Source organism: Cricetulus griseus, chromosome 6, assembly GCF_003668045.3.
Source record: "Cricetulus griseus strain 17A/GY chromosome 6, alternate assembly CriGri-PICRH-1.0, whole genome shotgun sequence".
Taxonomy (NCBI): Eukaryota; Metazoa; Chordata; class Mammalia; order Rodentia; family Cricetidae; genus Cricetulus; species Cricetulus griseus.
This window is the reverse complement of record NC_048599.1, coordinates 1,651,638-1,669,294: the sequence shown is the minus strand read 5'-3', so window position 1 is coordinate 1,669,294 and position 17,657 is coordinate 1,651,638. Positions and strand designations below refer to the sequence as shown.

The 17,657-nt window shown below is 55.1% G+C and overlaps 1 protein-coding gene across 1 annotated transcript; it reads right to left on the bottom strand.

The window, feature by feature from the left end:
- Window positions 1-1,636: 1,636 nt before the first annotated feature.
- Rbbp8nl (RBBP8 N-terminal like) lies at window positions 1,637-13,800 on the bottom strand. The gene is made up of 13 exons (XM_035447116.1): window positions 13,740-13,800; window positions 12,244-12,286; window positions 11,401-11,496; window positions 11,019-11,131; window positions 10,564-10,636; window positions 10,286-10,428; window positions 10,117-10,199; window positions 9,746-9,912; window positions 8,008-8,710; window positions 7,620-7,746; window positions 5,224-5,285; window positions 5,015-5,132; window positions 1,637-3,208 (listed from the first exon to the last, which is right to left on the bottom strand). The coding sequence occupies exons 1-13, from the start codon at window positions 13,798-13,800 to the stop codon at window positions 3,087-3,089; spliced, it is 1,911 nt and encodes a 636-aa protein (XP_035303007.1). The 3' UTR covers window positions 1,637-3,086.
- Between the last annotated feature and the right edge of the window lie 3,857 nt (window positions 13,801-17,657).

The following is a 17,657-nucleotide window of genomic DNA, read 5'->3' as shown; positions in this document are numbered from 1 at the left end:
CTGCAGAGGAGACCGGTCTACGGTCCGAGGACAGCTGGCACTTTCCCGGTTGCCTGGCGTCTGCATGGCGCTCAGCCTTTAGTTTCCTCCGTGGTCCGGTGGCCAGGGCTTGAGTCTGCAGTTTTTGGCTATGTACCGTGTGTGTATGTCCGTCCCGTTGTGCCACCGTATGCTCTTTCCAGCTCCCAGCCGATGTGGACTCCTAGTCTTTAGAGGAAAGTCCCCCTTATGTTCCGGTCTCTGGTCCCGTGGCTACTGCACCCGGTGCTGGGGTGGAGTTGGCTGATGGACAGGGAACCCTGGGAAGCGGCTTCTTTGCTTGGAGGAGAATCTATCAGTGGTGTGACCCACAAGAGTCCTTACTGCTAGTTCCCTCTCTGCTTTCAAGGCTCAGGCAGGCTGACCCCGCCCCACCTCACCCCACCCCCGCCATTGATCCCTACACGGGTAGGCTTACCTGTAGAGGCAAATGACCGTACACCGGATATGGATATAGATGGGTAATTTATTAAGTGGAAATCACTTACATGAGAAACCGATGACCCAGGTTAGTCTCAGACCCAACCCGGTGAGAGAGATAACGCCCCTCGCCTCAGCCCGCAGGTCGACACAGGGTTTCTCTGTGGCTTTGGAGGCTGTCCTGGAATTGGTTCTTGTAGACCAGGCTGGTCTCGAACTTACAGAGATCCACCTGCCTCTGCCTCCCGAGTGCTGGGACTAACGGCGAGCTAGAGCTCTCTCCCTACACTTACCCTGCCCTCTCCTTTTCTTCCCTGTCTTTTTCCAAGCTGGCCTCTGGCAGGAGCCAGTGGTAAGGTGGGCAGTTTTCTTTTCTAGTAAAACGCAGGGCTCCCTCCCAGAGACTGTCATTTCTTTTCTTTTTTTCTTTTTTCTTTTTTTTTGGTTTTTCGAGACAGGGTTTCTCTGTGGCTTTGGAGGCTGTCCTGGCACTCACTCTGGAGACCAGGCTGGCCTCGAACTCACAGAGATCCGCCTGCCTCTGCCTCCTGAGAGCTGGGATTAAAGGCGTGTGCCACCAATGCTCGGCGAGACTGTCATTTCTGTCAGAGGGTAGGACTAAACACTGAAGGGGTCATTGTGTCTGATGTGTGTGATGCCCTTGGCACTCAGGCTGCTGTTAGCCCCCACTGTCTGCAAGTGACCATGGGAGTGACTCACTTGGGTTTTGGTCCCCAGTAGCAATGATGTACTTGTATGCCTAAGCTGCTTTGGGATGGGTGAGACACTGTAGTGTTGGGCCTGTGGTATGGTGGCGTGGGGTCCTTGTTGCTAATGTGCACAGTCCTCGATGGGGGAGGGACAACAAACTTGTGGCTAACTGTCAAATGGACATGGCAAAGATATGTGTCCTCAACAGGGTGCCACAGATGCAGAGCTAGACCTAGAGTTGGACCCCAATGCTGGCAGGCATTGTGGGATCCTTGAGGTGCGTAAGGGATATTTAGGCAGGAATTTGGCTTCTTCCTGGGTGTGGTGTTGGGGTGTGTTCCCTCACAGACCAAACCTGACCAAGAGGTTAGAGTAAATAGATCATACAGCTTGTGTTTTATTTAATTTTGAAAAATAAAAAGAACTCAAGAAACCTGTAACAACCATTTGAACACACACACACACACACACACACACACACACACACACACACCTACGAATGCACACATGCACACCCTTCCCCTGGGATATCCCTTGGAACTTAGTCCCTCTGCCCTCTCAGGTGGCAGGCAGAGGGGCCACTGTCTGTCCAGTAGAGAATGGTACCCTTTCATCAAGCCCAGGCCTTACCTAGCCCCAGCAACAGCTTCTCCAGTTCCAGAGGTTTCAGACTCTCACAATCGAAACTCTGACTCTACAGCACCCTTTTATGCTGTAGTCCCTTCTATGTGGCTTGGTCAGCTCGGGCCTTCCTCACTCAGTTATGGTCAAGTGAGTTCTGCTTGGCCTTCAATCTGACCTCTAGACACTTATAAAAGCAAGCTAGACCCCAGCAGTGGTGGCGCACGCCTTTAATCCCAGCACTTGGGAGGCAGAGGTAGGTGGATCTCTGTGAGTTCGAGGCCAGTCTGGTCTACAGAGCGAGTGCCAAGATAGGCTCCAAAGCTACATAAAGAAACCCTGTCTCGAAAAACTAAAAAAAGGAAAAAAGAAAAAGAAAGAAAAACCAAACAAACAAAACAAAATAAACAAAAAAGCATGCTAGGACCTTTGCCTACTTGGCGTACTCCTATTCATCCCTCAAAATCCAAACTGAAGTTTTAGATGCCACCTTCCTTGGCCTCCCCAAGACACCTTCTCTCTTCCTTGTCTCTCCCCACACTGGACCCTGACTTGGTGCTTTTACCCCTTTGCCCACAGTGCCTGTCTTTGTTCTGGGAGTGGCAGTTATTAAACTTCGTACACACAGGTCCCGGAATATCTTCAATGCCCACATGATCCAGTGGCTCAGGACTGATTAAGCTCAAAGACACTGAGACATCCACCTCACCAGCACTGGTTGTCAGTGTGCAGGGGCTCTTCAGAACATAGGGCTCTGCCTTCCTGCACTTGGATCCACTTAATCCTCGATCACCTGCCTAAAGGGGTCATGCCGTTGCCCTCAGCCCTGCCAGCTGCATATAATAATATCATGCATATTCTTCCCTGAGGTCTTTGGAGGTCACGTCTAACCAGGCATTGTCTCCCCTTTTCCGTTTTGTTGGCTGCATTTGCTCAGACTCCACAAGAGGGCGCCTGAGACCGCTGCCCGAAGCTTCCTTCCTGGCCTGGAAAAGTCTGCAGGGTAGATGACCCCCACTTGCACTTGGAGGTGGGGCGTTGCCTAGAAAAAGCAGGAGGTGGGGGCTGGACTGAGGCTCCTCCTATTCCCGGCCCTGCCTCCAGGTAGGGTTGGGAGGGGGTGGAGCTGCCCAGAGACCTGGGAGTGGATGAGCCTCATCAAGCCCTCTAGAAGTAGGAAGAGCCTGGGTGCACTGACTGTTCCAGGCTATCTTCAGGTTGGGTGGTTTGACCGGTGCAAGCAATAGTCTGTGACAGAAAGCCACCTCTGGGCAAATGTCCCTTAGTCTGGTGGGTTAGGACTCCTGGCAGCTGTTAACTGGGGAGAGGCTGAAGTCCTCTGTGTCCCTTGGACTCCCATCTGCTGGTGTCAGAGACTCCTTCAGTTTCTTCCTTCCTTGAGGTGGCTTCTTGGGGGCTGTGGGAAATACGAAGTTAGATGAGGCATGGCAGCAGCCCTGGGTCTTGTGTGTCCTCCCTAGATGTTTCTCTGGCTTTCAACTTCTAGGCTCAGGAAAGCTCAACTCTGTGAAGTCAGTTGGCCACTCTTGTTCCTAAGAAGATGATGAATGGCTGGCGCATGGGAGGAGAACCACTAGAGTATGGCAAAAGGGCCATTCCTCTCACAGAGCCTAACCCCATAGTCTCTCTCACTGCCACAGAGTGGCTGGGGCTGTGAATACAAGGGAGGGGCATCTGGTTCTGGCCAGGCCACACCCAGGACCTTCTGAGATGCTGGGTCTACACAGCAAACCTGTGGCTTTGGGCCAATTAACTCATCCAGCCTCAGTTTCCCCACCTGCCAGACAGTGCCAATTCTGTATGCCGGGTAGAGTTGTAGACCCAAGGCAGAGACAACTGCACACCCTTCCCACTCTTCATGGCTCAAGATAATGCTGGGACAAGTAACACCCTGCTAGGTAAAATGGGACCATGGTGCTTAACAAGACAAGTCCCTGTTCTCACTGACTACAGGCAGTGTCTTGGAATGGAGGAGTGCCACTCACAGACAGCCTGGTGCCAACCGTCCCTTGCCCAGTTCTACCTGGGAGGATAAGCGGGGGTGGGGGTTGGGGGCTGGCTTGCTCAGTGTGAAAGGTGGAAGGTGACACACTGGGAACCCAGTGGGCCACACCCAACTCCATGTGCACACAACAAGCAGTGCTTGGAAATGACACAGGCACCCTGGCCTCCACTTGGAGCAAATACAGGCTGCAGTCAGTCCCTTTCTGGTAACAATGGCTTATTGTGGTGGCCCCAGCCTCCCAGCCTAGCCTGCTGAGCTGTAGCCTGGACAAACATAGGCTACAGGCATATTAGCTTAGGTGTTCAAAGACTCACCATTGTGCACTGGAGCAGGAAGTGTCTCATGCCTGGGACCAGGCTGAGATGCCTGCTATCTTATCTGGGGAAAGCCGAGCTCAAAGGCACCGCCCTGGGCAAACACGTGAGCAACCCTAACCCCAAAGGAAGACAGGGCTGGCAGATGTGGCTGCCAAAATGTGTGCAGAGGGTCCAAGAATGCCAATCCCAAGGCGATGCCTATGGGTGGGCAGTAACGAATGACCTCAGCCCTGCTCTTTTTTTTTTTTTTTTTCTTTTCCTTTTTGAGACAAGGGCTCATAATAGCATAGATGGGCCTTGAACTTACTATGTAGCTGGAGATGACAATGTGATTTACATCATTCCCTAAGGTTGGGTGTGGTGGTGCATGCTTTTAATCTCAGCACTTGGGAGGCAGAGGCAGGACAATCTCTGTGAGTTTGAGTCCTTTCTGGTCTACAGAGTAAGTTCCGGGCCAGTTCCGGGCCAGTTGGGACTATTTAATGAAACCCTGTCTCAGAGCAAAAAAACAAAACAAAACAAAACAAAACAACTAAATATTGCTCCCTGTGGAAAATGTCTTTTTTTTTTTTTTTTTAAGTATTGGGGATAGAAACCAGGGCCTTATGTATGCTAGGCAAGCCTTCTACCAGCTGATCACCTCCAGCCCTGATCAGCTCCACTCTTGTCCCATTCAAGTTTTATGGAGCTCTGGTGTCAGTCCACTTGCTAAAAGGTCCAGGAGTACTGCCAGGAGGTCATTTGGTCAGGTTTCGCAGAGGCCTTTGCTGGGGAGGCTCAGGGCTTTAGCTGGTCCCCAGATACCATGCACCAAGTGTCTAGGAGAGGCACCCACCACATACATTCCTCGTCCTATTTGCCCTTGCAGGAGATGGGGTACCTTTGTCCTGAAGATCTGAGGTCCGCCTCCTCTTCTGTTGTGGGCCTTCGTGGTGGTCCTCAGCATGCCCCTGTCCTGGCATGCCTGGCTCTGCACTTGCCTCAGAGGTCAGGGCCACCTGAGCAGGAGACACATTCAGGACAACGAACACCCCCTCTCCTGCCTGGGCATCTGCCAGGGCCACCTTGAGTGAGTGGCTGAGGACCCACCTTGGTGTCTGACCCTTCCAGTGGCTCCAACTCTGGTCTCTGTGCCCTGAGCTTGCTGGGCTCTGAAAGACACAAATGGGGTTAGCCAGGCTGGTGGCCTTGGGCACACAGTCCCAGGACAAGGAGAACAACTCTTCAGATGAGGATACAGAGGAACAGGAAACCTGCCCCAGGGCTCTTGCTGGAGATCTGATCCCAGGCTCCTGCTAGGTACCCTCTGCTTGGCGCCGACAACCCTGTGGGTTGGTGCCGTCCCTTCCTCAAAATGGATAGAGCAATGTCTTTTGAGCCTCAGAGCCGCTACCACAGAGGGAGAGACCGCGGGAGGTCAGCAGGCTGCCACTCCCCTCCCCTCCCATGCAACCCCTTCCCACTGCACACCCTTCTCACTGCAACCCCTCCCACTGTACACCCTTCTCACTGCAACCCCTCCCACTGCAACCCCTTCCCACTGCACACCCTTCCCACTGCAACCCCTTCCCACTGCACACCCTTCCCTCTGCACACCCTTCTCACTGCACACACCCCTTCCCTCTGCACATCTTTCCCACTGCACACCCTTCCCACTGCACACCCTTCCCACTGCACACCCTTCTCACTGCAACCCCTCCCACTGCAACCCCTTCCCACTGCACACCCTTCTCACTGCAACCCCTTCCCACTGTACACCCTTCCCACTGCATACCCCTTCCCACTGCAACCCCTTCCCACTGCACACCCCTTCCCACTGCAACCCCTTCCCACTGCACACCCCTTCCCACTGCAACCCCTTCCCACTGCAACCCCTTCCCACTGCAACCCTTCTCACTGCAACCCCTTCCGACTGTACAACCTTCCCACTGCAACCCCTTCCCACTGCAACCCCTTCCCACTGCAACCCTTCTCACTGCAACCCCTTCCCACTGCACACCCCTTCCCACTGTACACCCTTCCCACTGCAACCCCTTCCCACTGCACACCCTTCCCTCTGCACACCCTTCCCACTGCAACCCCTTCCCACTGCAACCCTTCTCACTGCAACCCCTTCCTACTGTACACCCTTCCCACTGCAACCCCTTCCCACTGTACACCCTTCCCACTGCAACCCCTTCCCTCTGCACATCCTTCCCACTGCAACCCCTTCCCACTGCACACCCTTCCCACTGCAACCCCTTCCCACTGCAACCCCTTCCCACTGCACACCTTCCCACTGCACACCCTTCCCTCTGCACACCCTTCCCACTGCAACCCCTTCCCTCTGTACACCCTTCCCACTGCAAACCCTTCCCACTGCAACCCCTTCCCACTGCACATCCTTCCCACTGCAACCCCTTCCCACTGCACACCCTTCCCACTGCAACCCCTTCCCACTGCACACCCTTCCCACTGCAACCCCTTCCCACTGCAACCCCTTCCCACTGCACACCTTCCCACTGCACACCCTTCCCACTGCACACCCTTCCCTCTGCACACCCTTCCCACTGCAACCCCTTCCCACTGCACACCCTTCCCACTGCAACCCCTTCCCACTGCACACCCTTCCCTCTGCACACCCTTCTCACTGCACACACCCCTTCCCTCTGCACATCTTTCCCACTGCACACCCTTCCCACTGCACACCCTTCCCACTGCACACCCTTCCCACTGCAACCCCTTCCCACTGCACACCTTCCCACTGCACACCCTTCCCACTGCACACCCTTCCCTCTGCACACCCTTCCCACTGCAACCCCTTCCCACTGCACACCCTTCCCACTGCAACCCCTTCCCACTGCACACCCTTCCCTCTGCACACCCTTCTCACTGCACACACCCCTTCCCTCTGCACATCTTTCCCACTGCACACCCTTCCCACTGCACACCCTTCCCACTGCACACCCTTCCCTCTGCACACCCTTCCCACTGCAACCCCTTCCCACTGCACACCCTTCCCACTGCAACCCCTTCCCACTGCACACCCTTCCCACTGCAACCCCTTCCCACTGCACACCCTTCCCTCTGCACACCCTTCCCACTGCAACCCCTTCCCACTGCAACCCTTCTCACTGTAACCCCTTCCCACTGCACACCCTTCCCTCTGCACACCCTTCCCACTGCAACCCCTTCCCACTGCAACCCTTCTCACTGCAACCCCTTCCCACTGTACACCCTTCCCACTACAACCCCCTTCCCACTGCACACCCTTCTCACTGCACATCCCTTTCCACTGCAACCCCTCCCACTGCAACCCCTTCCCACTGCACACCCCTTCCACTGCAACCCCTTCCCACTGCACACCCCTCCCACTGCACACACCCCTTCCCTCTGCACACCCTTCCCACTGCACACCCTTCCCTCTGCACACCCCTTCCCACTGCACACACCCCTTCCCTCTGCAATCCTTCCCACTGGACTGGTGCTCTGAGTGCTCACTTTACCTGTGGTCCCATCAGAGTCAGGCCTCTGCAGGTGGGATCCTGGCTGGGGCCTTCCTCCAGCCTCCTCTGCTGTCCTTCCAGGAGAGGTCAGGCTGGCATGGATACCTGGGAGAGGATGTGAGGTTTCCTGGGAGAGGCAAATTAATGGTTTGAGTATCTCTCTCTCTCTCTCTCTGTGTGTGTGTGTGTGTGTGTGTGTGTGTGTATAGATGAGACAACTCCATCTTCAGACTGTAGTAGGTGTGCAGTCCTTTCCGAGTGTGAACAGGGAAGTGAGGCTGCTCTTTGGCACCAATTGATGGGGCAGAGAAAAGGCAGCTCAAGGAGGTGTAAATGTCACCCTGCAGTGCAGGGGCATAGAGGGTGAGGACAGGGCTGGGATCCTTACCTTGGAAGGAGAGTGTTCTTCAGGCTCTTGAGCTCTAGTCTGTGGGCTGCCATTGCTGGGAGTATGGGGGCTATGAGTCTTAGGTCTGGACAAGGTGGGCAGCTGGGGGCTGTGAGTGTGAACAACTGTGGTGCTGAGTGGCAAAGGCTGGCAAGTGAGTTTGGGGATGTCTCGACACCGTCCCCGGTCAGAGAGGTCCAGAGGCTTGTCGGGGGAACAGTCCTTAGTGGTCACATGTGTCTCCTTCCTTGGGGGGCTACCTTGGCCTGGGGACTGAGGACTCCACCCATCAGGCTGGGTCTCTGTGCTCAGAGCTGTCCTGGGGGCCTCACTCTCAAAACCTGAGCCAGCTGGTGGGGAAGTTGGCTCATCTTCTTGTGCAGATGGGACCCTCAGCCTGGCGCTGCCTGCCCGTGCCCGCGCTCGCAGCTGCTGCTGGACCAGCAGCAGATGCAATGCTCCTTCCAGTCGTGGGTCCTGTATGCCCACAAAGGTACCAGGCTCCTCCCATGCCTCTGCCTCCCTAGTCTTTGGGCCCTGGGGCAGGGGGTTATTGGCAGCTACAGCAGGAGCCAGGGGGCTGCTGTGGGGGCTTTGCAGGTGCAGAGACAGGTGGCGGTTCAGGAGGCATAGGCGATCAGTCTGAAGGGAGCGTTTCAGGGTCTCATAGGCTATGGCTGATGGCCGGCAGGCCCGCAGGAAGCTAGGAGGAAGAGAAGAGTGATGATACTGGCCCTTGGCCAGCAATGACTGGTTAAGTGAGCTCCCAGAGGGAGGACAATAGGCACGTCACTTCACGGATGGTCAAGCAAGCCACCTGAGGTCACATGGCCACGGGAGAGGGCAGGTTCTCAGGCCCTGGATCTGGAGGCCACTATGTATAGAAGGTGGCAGATTTGGCTAAAGAGGACCCAGAGCCTGGACACTGGGTCTTATGTCTCCTCCTGTGTCTTAGTTAACTTTAACTGTTAACTTGACACAGCCTGATGTCACCAGAGAAGACAGTCTCCCTTGAGAGACTGCCCAGATCTGATTGGCTAATATGTGGGGGATTGTTTTGATTATTAACTGAAGTAGGAGAGCTCAGCCCAGGGTGGGTGGCACCATCCCCTGCGCAAATGCTCCTAGACTGTATAAGAAGGCTAGCTGAATGTAAGCATGAGAGCCAGCTAGCAAGCATCCTCCTCCATGGTTTCTGCTGTACTTTCTTGGCGGTGAGCTCTCTGACAGAGGTAAATGTTCAGAGAGTAGCAAGCAGGCCTGTCTTCAAGTTCCCGCTTGAGTTTCTGCTCTGACTTCCTTCAGTGATGAGCCGTGGCCTGTGAGCTGAAATAACCCTTTCTTCCCTTAAGTTGCTTTTTTGGTCAGAGTTTTTGTTTATCACAGCAACAGAAAGTGAACTAGAACATCTTGTGTGGGGGGGGGAGGAAGCACCAGCTACCCAGAGCGATCCTCCAATCTATCTCCCACAGCCCAACTGGCTCTGCTAGGCAATGAGACTTGGGCTTTACATAGGTCTTCTGAGTGCCCCAGTCAAGGTGAATGCCAGTGCCCTGCCTCCACTGTGGCCTGGTCACTCAGGAGATGTGAGAACTGTGAGTCAACCTTGGTGTCCAGATAAATCAATTCAGGAAAGGTAGGTGACCTGGAGGGATACTGAGCAGCACTTCCCAGACTGCTGGTCCTCCACTATGGGGCACCAGCAGAGAGCTGCTCTCAGTGGTGGATAGGGCCTCACCTGTCCACAGGGAGGCTCTGTTCATATGTTGGGCTGGGTGCACTGCTTCTGTTGGATGGCGCTGGGGGTGTTCCGTTGGCAGTGCCACAGTCCGGGGGGCAGGCCCGGGAGCCAGGCCGCACCACGGCTACTGTCGAATGCAGCTGGTTGGAGATGCGCTGAGGGCTCTGTACAGGGTAGAGGGGGTCAGCCTGGCAGGGACACCTCGCCCAGGCTTGCCTCCCCCACCTCACATGAAGCTCAGTGTCCCTGTGTGGCCCGGGGACGGGCCTGATGGTTGTGAAGCTGGCACTTAGTTACTATGGCTGCCAGCCCACTTGCCTGGGTGGCACTGAGTGTTGGGGTGCAGGGGTTAGGACCCATGTCCTCACCATGTCCAGGGCCCTTGGCTCAGACAGGTTGGCAGCTGGGGAGATTCTGGCCACTGGAGATGCCTTGTGGCTTGGCACCTTATCTGTGGGAGGAAGAATGACAGGGAGCTAGGGAGATACTGTGGGATCCCAGGTGCCCAATCTCCCGGCTTCCCCCATCCCTGTAGACCTGGGCCTGGCTGTTCTTCCTCAGCCTCCTCTGGGCCTCCTGGGTGGTTCTCTGTGGCACCCTTCCAGTTACCAGGTGAGGGGAGTGGCATGGGTGATGAGGTCTCTGAAGTGCCCTCACAGGCCTGAGGTGCGGCCCTGTCTCTGGAGAGGACACAAGGGTGATGATGAGGATACAGAAGCTAGAGCATCTGAGACAGCCAGGCCACTGTGCGGCCAGGATCCTCGGAAGACACAGGCCTGCTGAGCCAGTGTCTGGGCCTGTGCTGCCCCACTCACCCCAGGCTCCGGAGCCTCTTCACTTCTTCCTTCAGGGTCTGGTTTTCCTCCCTCAGCCCATTCATCTCATTGGCTGCAAAGAGTGGCAGTAATTAGCAGCGAGGCCATGGGGCAGGATGGAGACAAGGGACTCCCACAATACCAGGGAAGCCCTCCGTGTCTTGCTCCAGCCTGGAGCATAGTAGGAGGGAAGATAATAAGATTGGACTCGGGAGTGGACTGTGGGATGGTGTTGAGTTAACCCCTCTGCCTGAGGTTTGAAGGGTGAAGTCGGCACTCGGCTTGTCCCTAGAGCTCCCCAGGAAGGTCAGGAGAGTGGGGATGCCCTGGCCCAGGAACTGATGTGAGAAGGGCCTCTGGGGGCCTCATCCCATGTGTCTAGGAATCAGAGTGTCCCTGTGGCTCTGTGTGGGCTGGCCAGGCCCTGGGGTCCCTGGCCTGTGGGTGTGGCTCACTGAGGACACAGAGGTGCTGCAGGCTCTGCAGGTGTGCACTTTCCAGCTCCAGCTGCTTCTTTCTGGCCAGCTCCTGGGTGACTGTGCAGCGATCGCACAAGCCAGCCCTCAGCCTGGGGACAGGAGAAGTCATACTGAGGTAGCAGACATTTGGTTCCTTCTGCCCGGTTGCCAGGACATGTCCTGCCTTTCCCAACTGTGTTCCATGGTCCCCCAGGCCTGTTTCCTGTTGAGGGCTTAGCATCCCAGGTACAATTAAGTCTGGGAAAGAATTTTGGGAAGGATGTTCTCTTATGGTTCTGCAAAGCCCTGTTTGGAGACATCTGTCTGGCTTGGTCTTTGCTAAAAGCTCCCAGAGTGGCTCTGGGAGGAGCTGCCTCACCTGTTCTCCAGCACCCGAAGGTTCTCCTTCAGTGCCTTCTGCTGCTCCCGGAGCTGGTGGTTCTTGGCAAAGAGCTCCTCTACTCTCTGTGCATCCCTGCGTGGCAAACAGCTGAGGTGGGCTGCTGGTCTTGATGCCTACAGTAGCCTGGGTTCAGGAGGGCCCTCCCTGGCAGCTCCGTGTGGGGACCTGTCCTGGAGTGTGGTTCTTCAAAGGGGGCTCCATTCCACACTCCCAGATAGCGCTAAGGACCCTGGTATAGGCCATTGTTTCTCAACCTGTGGTCATGACTCCTTGGGTGGGGGAGGTCAAATAACCCTTTCACAAGGGTCACCTAAGACCATCGGAAAACACAGATCCATAATAGTATCAAAATTACAGTTATGAAGTAGCAATGAAATAACTTATGGTTGGGGTAGGCACAACATGAGGAACTGTGTTGAAGAATCACAGCATTAGGGAGGGTGAGAACCACTGGTTTAGTCCGAGGTGGGGCACAGGAAGGTGAGCTACAGGTCAACCAGCAGCAGCAACAAGGCTGTGTGTTGGGCCTTGCAGCAAGTGCTGTCACAGGTGCCTTGGTCTCCCTGGCTCCAAATGGAGGGCCACACCAGATCCCTTGGGGCTGACATCTCAATGGTCCAGTCCTGGCCCTAACACATAGGTAGTGTGTCACCTTGGCCAAGAGACTCACTGCCCTCTCCCCGCCAAGCTGTTTCCCTTCTTCATTTGGGATGCTGTGTGTGCTGCCATCCTGGGACCTTGGGGGTAGTGTGGGTGGCCACGGTCTTTGGGAACAACTGCCCTCCTGTCCATTCCGCTGGCTCGGCTGGGCTGACTCACCGGTACCGCTCTGAGTTCAGTACTAGAAGCTTGTTCTGCAGGCCTGGCAGAGAGAATAGAGAAGGTGCAGGTCAGGCCCAGCCCAGCTGCGTCTTCACAGCACTGGTAGGGCTGAGGCATGAAATGGAAACTCCTGCCCTGGTTGTCACATGGGATCCTCTCCAGACTCCTGCTATCTTCTTTGTGATGGGGAATGTACTGTGTGTGTTTATCTTATTGATAGTTCGTAACAGCTTTGTAAGGGTGTGGGGAGGACACCCCATCTGTACCTGCTGCCCAGATGTTCTGGTGTCCTGAACTGAGGCCTGGGACCCTCGTCCTGGTAGGGGCAGAGCATCTGAGAGTGGCTACTTTTTTGCGGGGGTAGTGCTAGTGTTAAGGAAGGGAAGCTAGATATACTCCTAACTTCTGGACCTGCCAATGTCTACTGGCTGCATAGACTGGATGGAAAGACCCGGCACCCATCTTTTTCTTCTACTTAGGTTCTACTCAGTCTTCAAATCAGCACAATTTCAGGGCGGGGCTAGCCATCTACTCTCTCAGCAGCTGCAACTTCTTTGCCCCTGGGGTTCAGTAGCCTCTGCCCCACCCTGAGTCCTTGTGTGCCTAACCAAGTCCCTTAGGTAGGTGAGGGTTGTCTGCCAGCTCAAACCAATCGGCAAAAAAGGTCCACTCCTCTTTAGGGAGTGGCCTGGTCTCCTCTTGGTCAGTCCTGACTCCTCACCCCTCAAGATGAAACCCTATCAGCCCTGGCTTGTATCCCCGTGCACACTCAGCCAGGTACTGTTTCTGTTGCTTCTGGGACATTTTCCGTAACACTGTATGTGCAACCAACAGGCTTTCAGAGCAAGTTCTCACTGACACACCTCTTTGGGATTCAGGGAGGCCTGGGGGTTCCCAGAAGGACAGACTGGCTTCTTCCTGAGGCTTGGGGGAGTGTCTGGCTTCCTTGACCTTCAGATGGCCCTTTTTGGAAGGCCTCCAAGGACTGAATTGGAATTGCAATGTGGTGGGTGGAGGGCACCCTGAGCACTGGGAAACGTAGCAGAGGCTGCAGGGCAGTAGGGAGAGGTGGCTGTTCAGTACCACAGACACAGTATCACATGGCCTTAGCAGCTTCTACAGTGGGTTGCCTCTCCTTCTGGGTGAGGAGCCATTGTGTTAGAGCGGCCAGCCCTCTGAGTGGACACTGCGGGGGGCATGCTTGGGGGCTGGATGCAGCTTGTGGTCAGGAGGTGTTGATCCCTGAATATTTCCTCTCCTGGTCCACACCACAGGGTGTGGTCCGAAGACATTCTGCATGAGGAAGTGCTCTGAGCCAAGCCTGGGCCAATGCTGGGCATCTGAATGCTTTGCAATTTGTGTCCTTGGGTTCAGGAGTCTGTTCTCCAACAGACTTGCTGTACCAGAGGGGATCCTTGGAAGCTCCCCAACCTGCCCAGACCCCCAAGACCATCTTCCTAGGAGCACAGTGGAGCCTCCTACTGACCACTCACCCAGGACTTCCCTCTCGTGGGCGTCCTTCAGTCTGTTCAGCGACTCCATGAAGCTGTCCATGGCTCCTGGTGTGCTGGCCACTCAGCACTAGTACGAGGAGGGCTGGGACCTTTACAGTCCTTCTGGGTCCAGCCTGTAGAGAGGGGAGTGGGGAGAGGGTTGACTTAAGTAGGGGCTATGGGCTGAAAAGTAGGTGAACTTCCCATGTGTGGGGTAAACCTGCTCACGGTGAGGGGCTGCCCAGGGGGAGGGATAGAGTAGATGGCCAAAGGCTGGGCAGTGGAGGATGAAATGGTTAGTAGCAGAGTCTGCATGGGGTCAGAGTACTGGGCACCCGACTTCTGGAGGCTGGCTAGGAGTGGGGAGAAGGCAGGGGCAGTGGATTCCATGTCACACAGCAACTGTGGTGGCCACAGGAACTCGCCGAGCAGACATGGATGGTTTGGGGACAGAAGGTGGGCTCCCAAACTGTTGACAGACCCTCCTGAGCTCCAAGTCCTCCATAGCTGGATACAGTAGTGGAAGTGACAGCTGGTGGCTCTGTGTTTGGTAGGTGAGGGGTATGGGAATGAAGAACTGGGAGGTTGCCAGGCTGGGGTGGCGCACGCCTTTAATTCTAGCACTCGGGAGGCAGAGGCAGGTGGATCTCTGTGAGTTCAAGACCAGCCTGGTCTACAAGAGCTAGTTCCAGGACAGGCTTCAAAGCCACAGAGAAACCCTGTCTTGAAAAACAAACAAACAGCCGGGCGTTGGTGGTGCACAACTTTAATCCCAGCACTCGGGAGGCAGAGGCAGGTGGATCTCTGTGAGTTCAAGGCCAGCCTGGTCTCCAGAGCAAGTGCCAGGATAGGCTCCAAAGCTACACAGAGAAACCCTGTCTCGAAAAACAAATAAAAACAAACAAAAAAAGAAAAACAAACAAACAGAAAAAAGAACTGGGAGGTCCCTCAACTAGGGGCTGGGACTTGAGGCTCATCCAAGGAGGGATGTCCTCATGGGTTAACTGACCACCCCAACGTCGAGCGCCAGAGGCTGAGGGCCCCCTGTAGCCAGCCCCTAAGCAGGCACGGCTACAGCATCCCCTACCCTCCCCCCAGGTCACATGACTGTAGCTGCCTTTTTCCCTCCTGGAATTTAGAACAGGTGTTGCTTTTATCATCAAAGTCATCTAATCCTCAAGACATCTCCAGGAACTTCTCTCCCAGTGGGAGAAGTGAAGCTCAAAGAGGTCTTCCCCCACCTTTTTCACAGGGGGTGGGGGGAGTAGATTTGAACTCAGACCTTGCTGATTCACCCAGTGTGAGCTTGGGTGTTTCCCAGAGGGTCCTATGCTCAGCAGTGTAGGCCTTACCTTGCTAAAGGCCGGGAGGTGGGACCAGCTGGCTGGGACAAACAGGGCTAGGAAGGCACCTGTAATTCCACCCAGACTCGCCCAGCGGGTGGCTCTCCTCAGGCCCCTAGCACCTGCTTTATGGGCTGGGCCAACACCTGTAGAAGAACTGGCCAAGGGATCCTGAGGTGCCTGTAGGCTTGGGTGAGGCCTGTACAGGCTCTGAGTCCATATGCTGTTTTCTTTCTGCATTCTAGCTTATCATACTTGGCAGTTACTCTCAAGGTCCCCAAAGGGAAGTCCTGAATTCTCTGCTGTACACTGGCTTAGTTCCTTTAGATCGAGATGGTGCATCCTGTCCAGGGACCCAGGGCCGTGACAAGACCAAGCAAAGTCATTCTGATCCTAGGTAACATTGCTATAGGGATGATGTGACTTCTTCCTTGGTAGGCAGATGGCAGAGACACATATGACTGAGATAAAGTGAAAGTCAGTTTGCTGGGCCACTGCCATGCCTAAAGTGACTCCGTGTCCAGATTCTACCATTCTGGAATCTTAGGGGTCTGGGCAGGGAAAGGAAATGGTGGGTGGTAGTTACCTGGGTGCTTTCTTCAAGCCTTGGCATTTTGGTGCAGAAATGGGTGACCATGGGTAAAATGGTCACCCAGGCCTATGCCCAGAAGCCTTGCGAAACAGGTCAGCAGAGCGACTGTCCCCAGTAGGGCTGCTCTGTGAGTCTAGGCTAGCGGCTTGGGTATCAGGGAGCCCTACAGGTGGGAGTGGGGTCTTTTGAGAGGCCAACGCTGTATTTTGCATCTGGCTGTATAGGGAGCTATGAAGTGAGGAGAAGCCTGGAAGAGTAATAGGCTTGGTGCAATCTTCAACCCATCAGGGTGGAACCCAGGAGTGTGTGAGAGTGCTTTGGGGATGTAAATGCAGAGTGGTGATGGGGGTAGGAAGAGACCTAAACCCTATCCCTGAGCCTTAGGGTCCTTACACAGGGCCCTCACTTTTGATATCCAGGCTGGAAGGTCTATGTGGGCACTGAATCCCTGGGAAGGAGCTGGCAGAGGGACAAGGCTGCAGAACAGCCTCTGCTCCATCTTTTGTTGCTGTCTGGGCAACTGGGGAGGCAGGTACAAAGCTGGGAGCAGCTGCCACCTACACAGACATTACACACCTTCAGGCCTACTCTGCTCTCCTTTGTCTGTGAAGATACAGGGATAGAAGTGGGGTTTGTTCAGAATCAAAGCTGGCAAGAAGCATGAGGCCGGACATGAGATGTAGCCTCTACATGACAGGTTGAGTGCTACTCAAATCAGCTCTGTGCAGCTCACCAGAACCAAACAGAGCAAGTCACTAAACTGGATCCCTTCCCTGTCAGAGCCTAGGACAGCGCCCTACAGTGAGGAAGCCCGAGGGACAGCAGGAGCCTCGGTCACATGTGCTCACCAGCAGGCATACTGTAAACTCTGCCAGCCTCCCAGGAAGCCAACTCGAACCTCAGGCTCGCCCTGCCCCTCTTCCCCAGTCCCTCACTTGCTCCAAGGATCTTCACCTGCCCCATGGATCCTCTACTTTCTGAAGGGCCCCTCTTGGCACCTTCGGGTCCCTATTTACATTCTAGGGAACCTATGTGCTCTGTGGGGGCCTCCACTACCTCACAGGCCCCAGCTTCCCTTCCAGGAGCCCTGCCTAAACCTTAAACCCCTCCCACCTGCTCTATGGGGCTTTACCTATTCTGTAGAGCCCTCACCTGCTTCTCAGGGTTCCCTTCTGTTCTTCAGGGTCACCTGTCTCCACAGAGCGCTACCTGAACCTCAGGCCCTTCACCTGCATCCCACAGCTCCCCAGAGTGGCCTCTGAGAGGAAGCAGGGATTCTTCATTGCCAGTCACAGCAGGCCAGCAGACTGGTGTCCCAGAGGGGAGCCACTACCCCAGCCCGGAGTGCTAGCCTGGGCTTTCAATATGATTCTTGCCCTTGCTGTGTTTAGCCTCAGGTAAGTTGCTTTACCCTCTGAGCCCCTGTTTCCTCATCTGGGGGTAATGGCCTAGTCATGTCCTGTATTGGGTTTCTGTAAGACTCCTGCCAGTACCACATGCTCCAGGAAAAAGCAGGTGGCACGTATTCTGTGTGAGACAGAGGGAACCCTGAACCTCTTATCTTTCTCATGTACAGCCCCCAGAGGGCTGACAGTGCCCTCCCTCCTTGTGACAAGCCCAAGTCTTACAAACAAAAAGACCTTTTGTAGAAGGACAAATCCTTCCCCATGTTCAGAGCAGATGCCTGTCATCTACAGTGACCAGAAAGTGCTCACTAGTCCATGGTTTTGGGGACCATTCCCAGGGAAGGTGCCATCAGTTCCCTACAGGTGAGGGCTCATGGTCCCAGCTGTAACTCTCAGTAAGACCAGATGCTATCTGGACCAGCTGCAAAGCCCACGTGGTGGGTCAGTGGTCATACTTGGGTGTTGTTCTCTGGGGCAGCTGGATTCCTGTCACTGGTGGGTAATGGCACCTGGCTTCCTTCCCTTTCTAGAGTGCTTTTCGAGGCTGTCCTTAATGCCTGGCCCCTTTCTTCTAGCA

Excerpts from the sequence above, each read along its gene's own strand:
- Rbbp8nl (XM_035447116.1), bottom strand. The coding sequence starts at position 13,800 with ATGGACAGCTTCATGGAGTCGCTGAACAGACTGAAGGACGCCCACGAG. Across the intron at positions 10,637-11,018 it reads GCAGCACCTCTGTGTCCTCA|CCAATGAGATGAATGGGCTG; the intron begins GTGAGCCACACC and ends CACTCTTTGCAG. Across the intron at positions 10,429-10,563 it reads AAGAGGCTCCGGAGCCTGGG|AGACAGGGCCGCACCTCAGG; the intron begins GTGAGTGGGGCA and ends TGTCCTCTCCAG.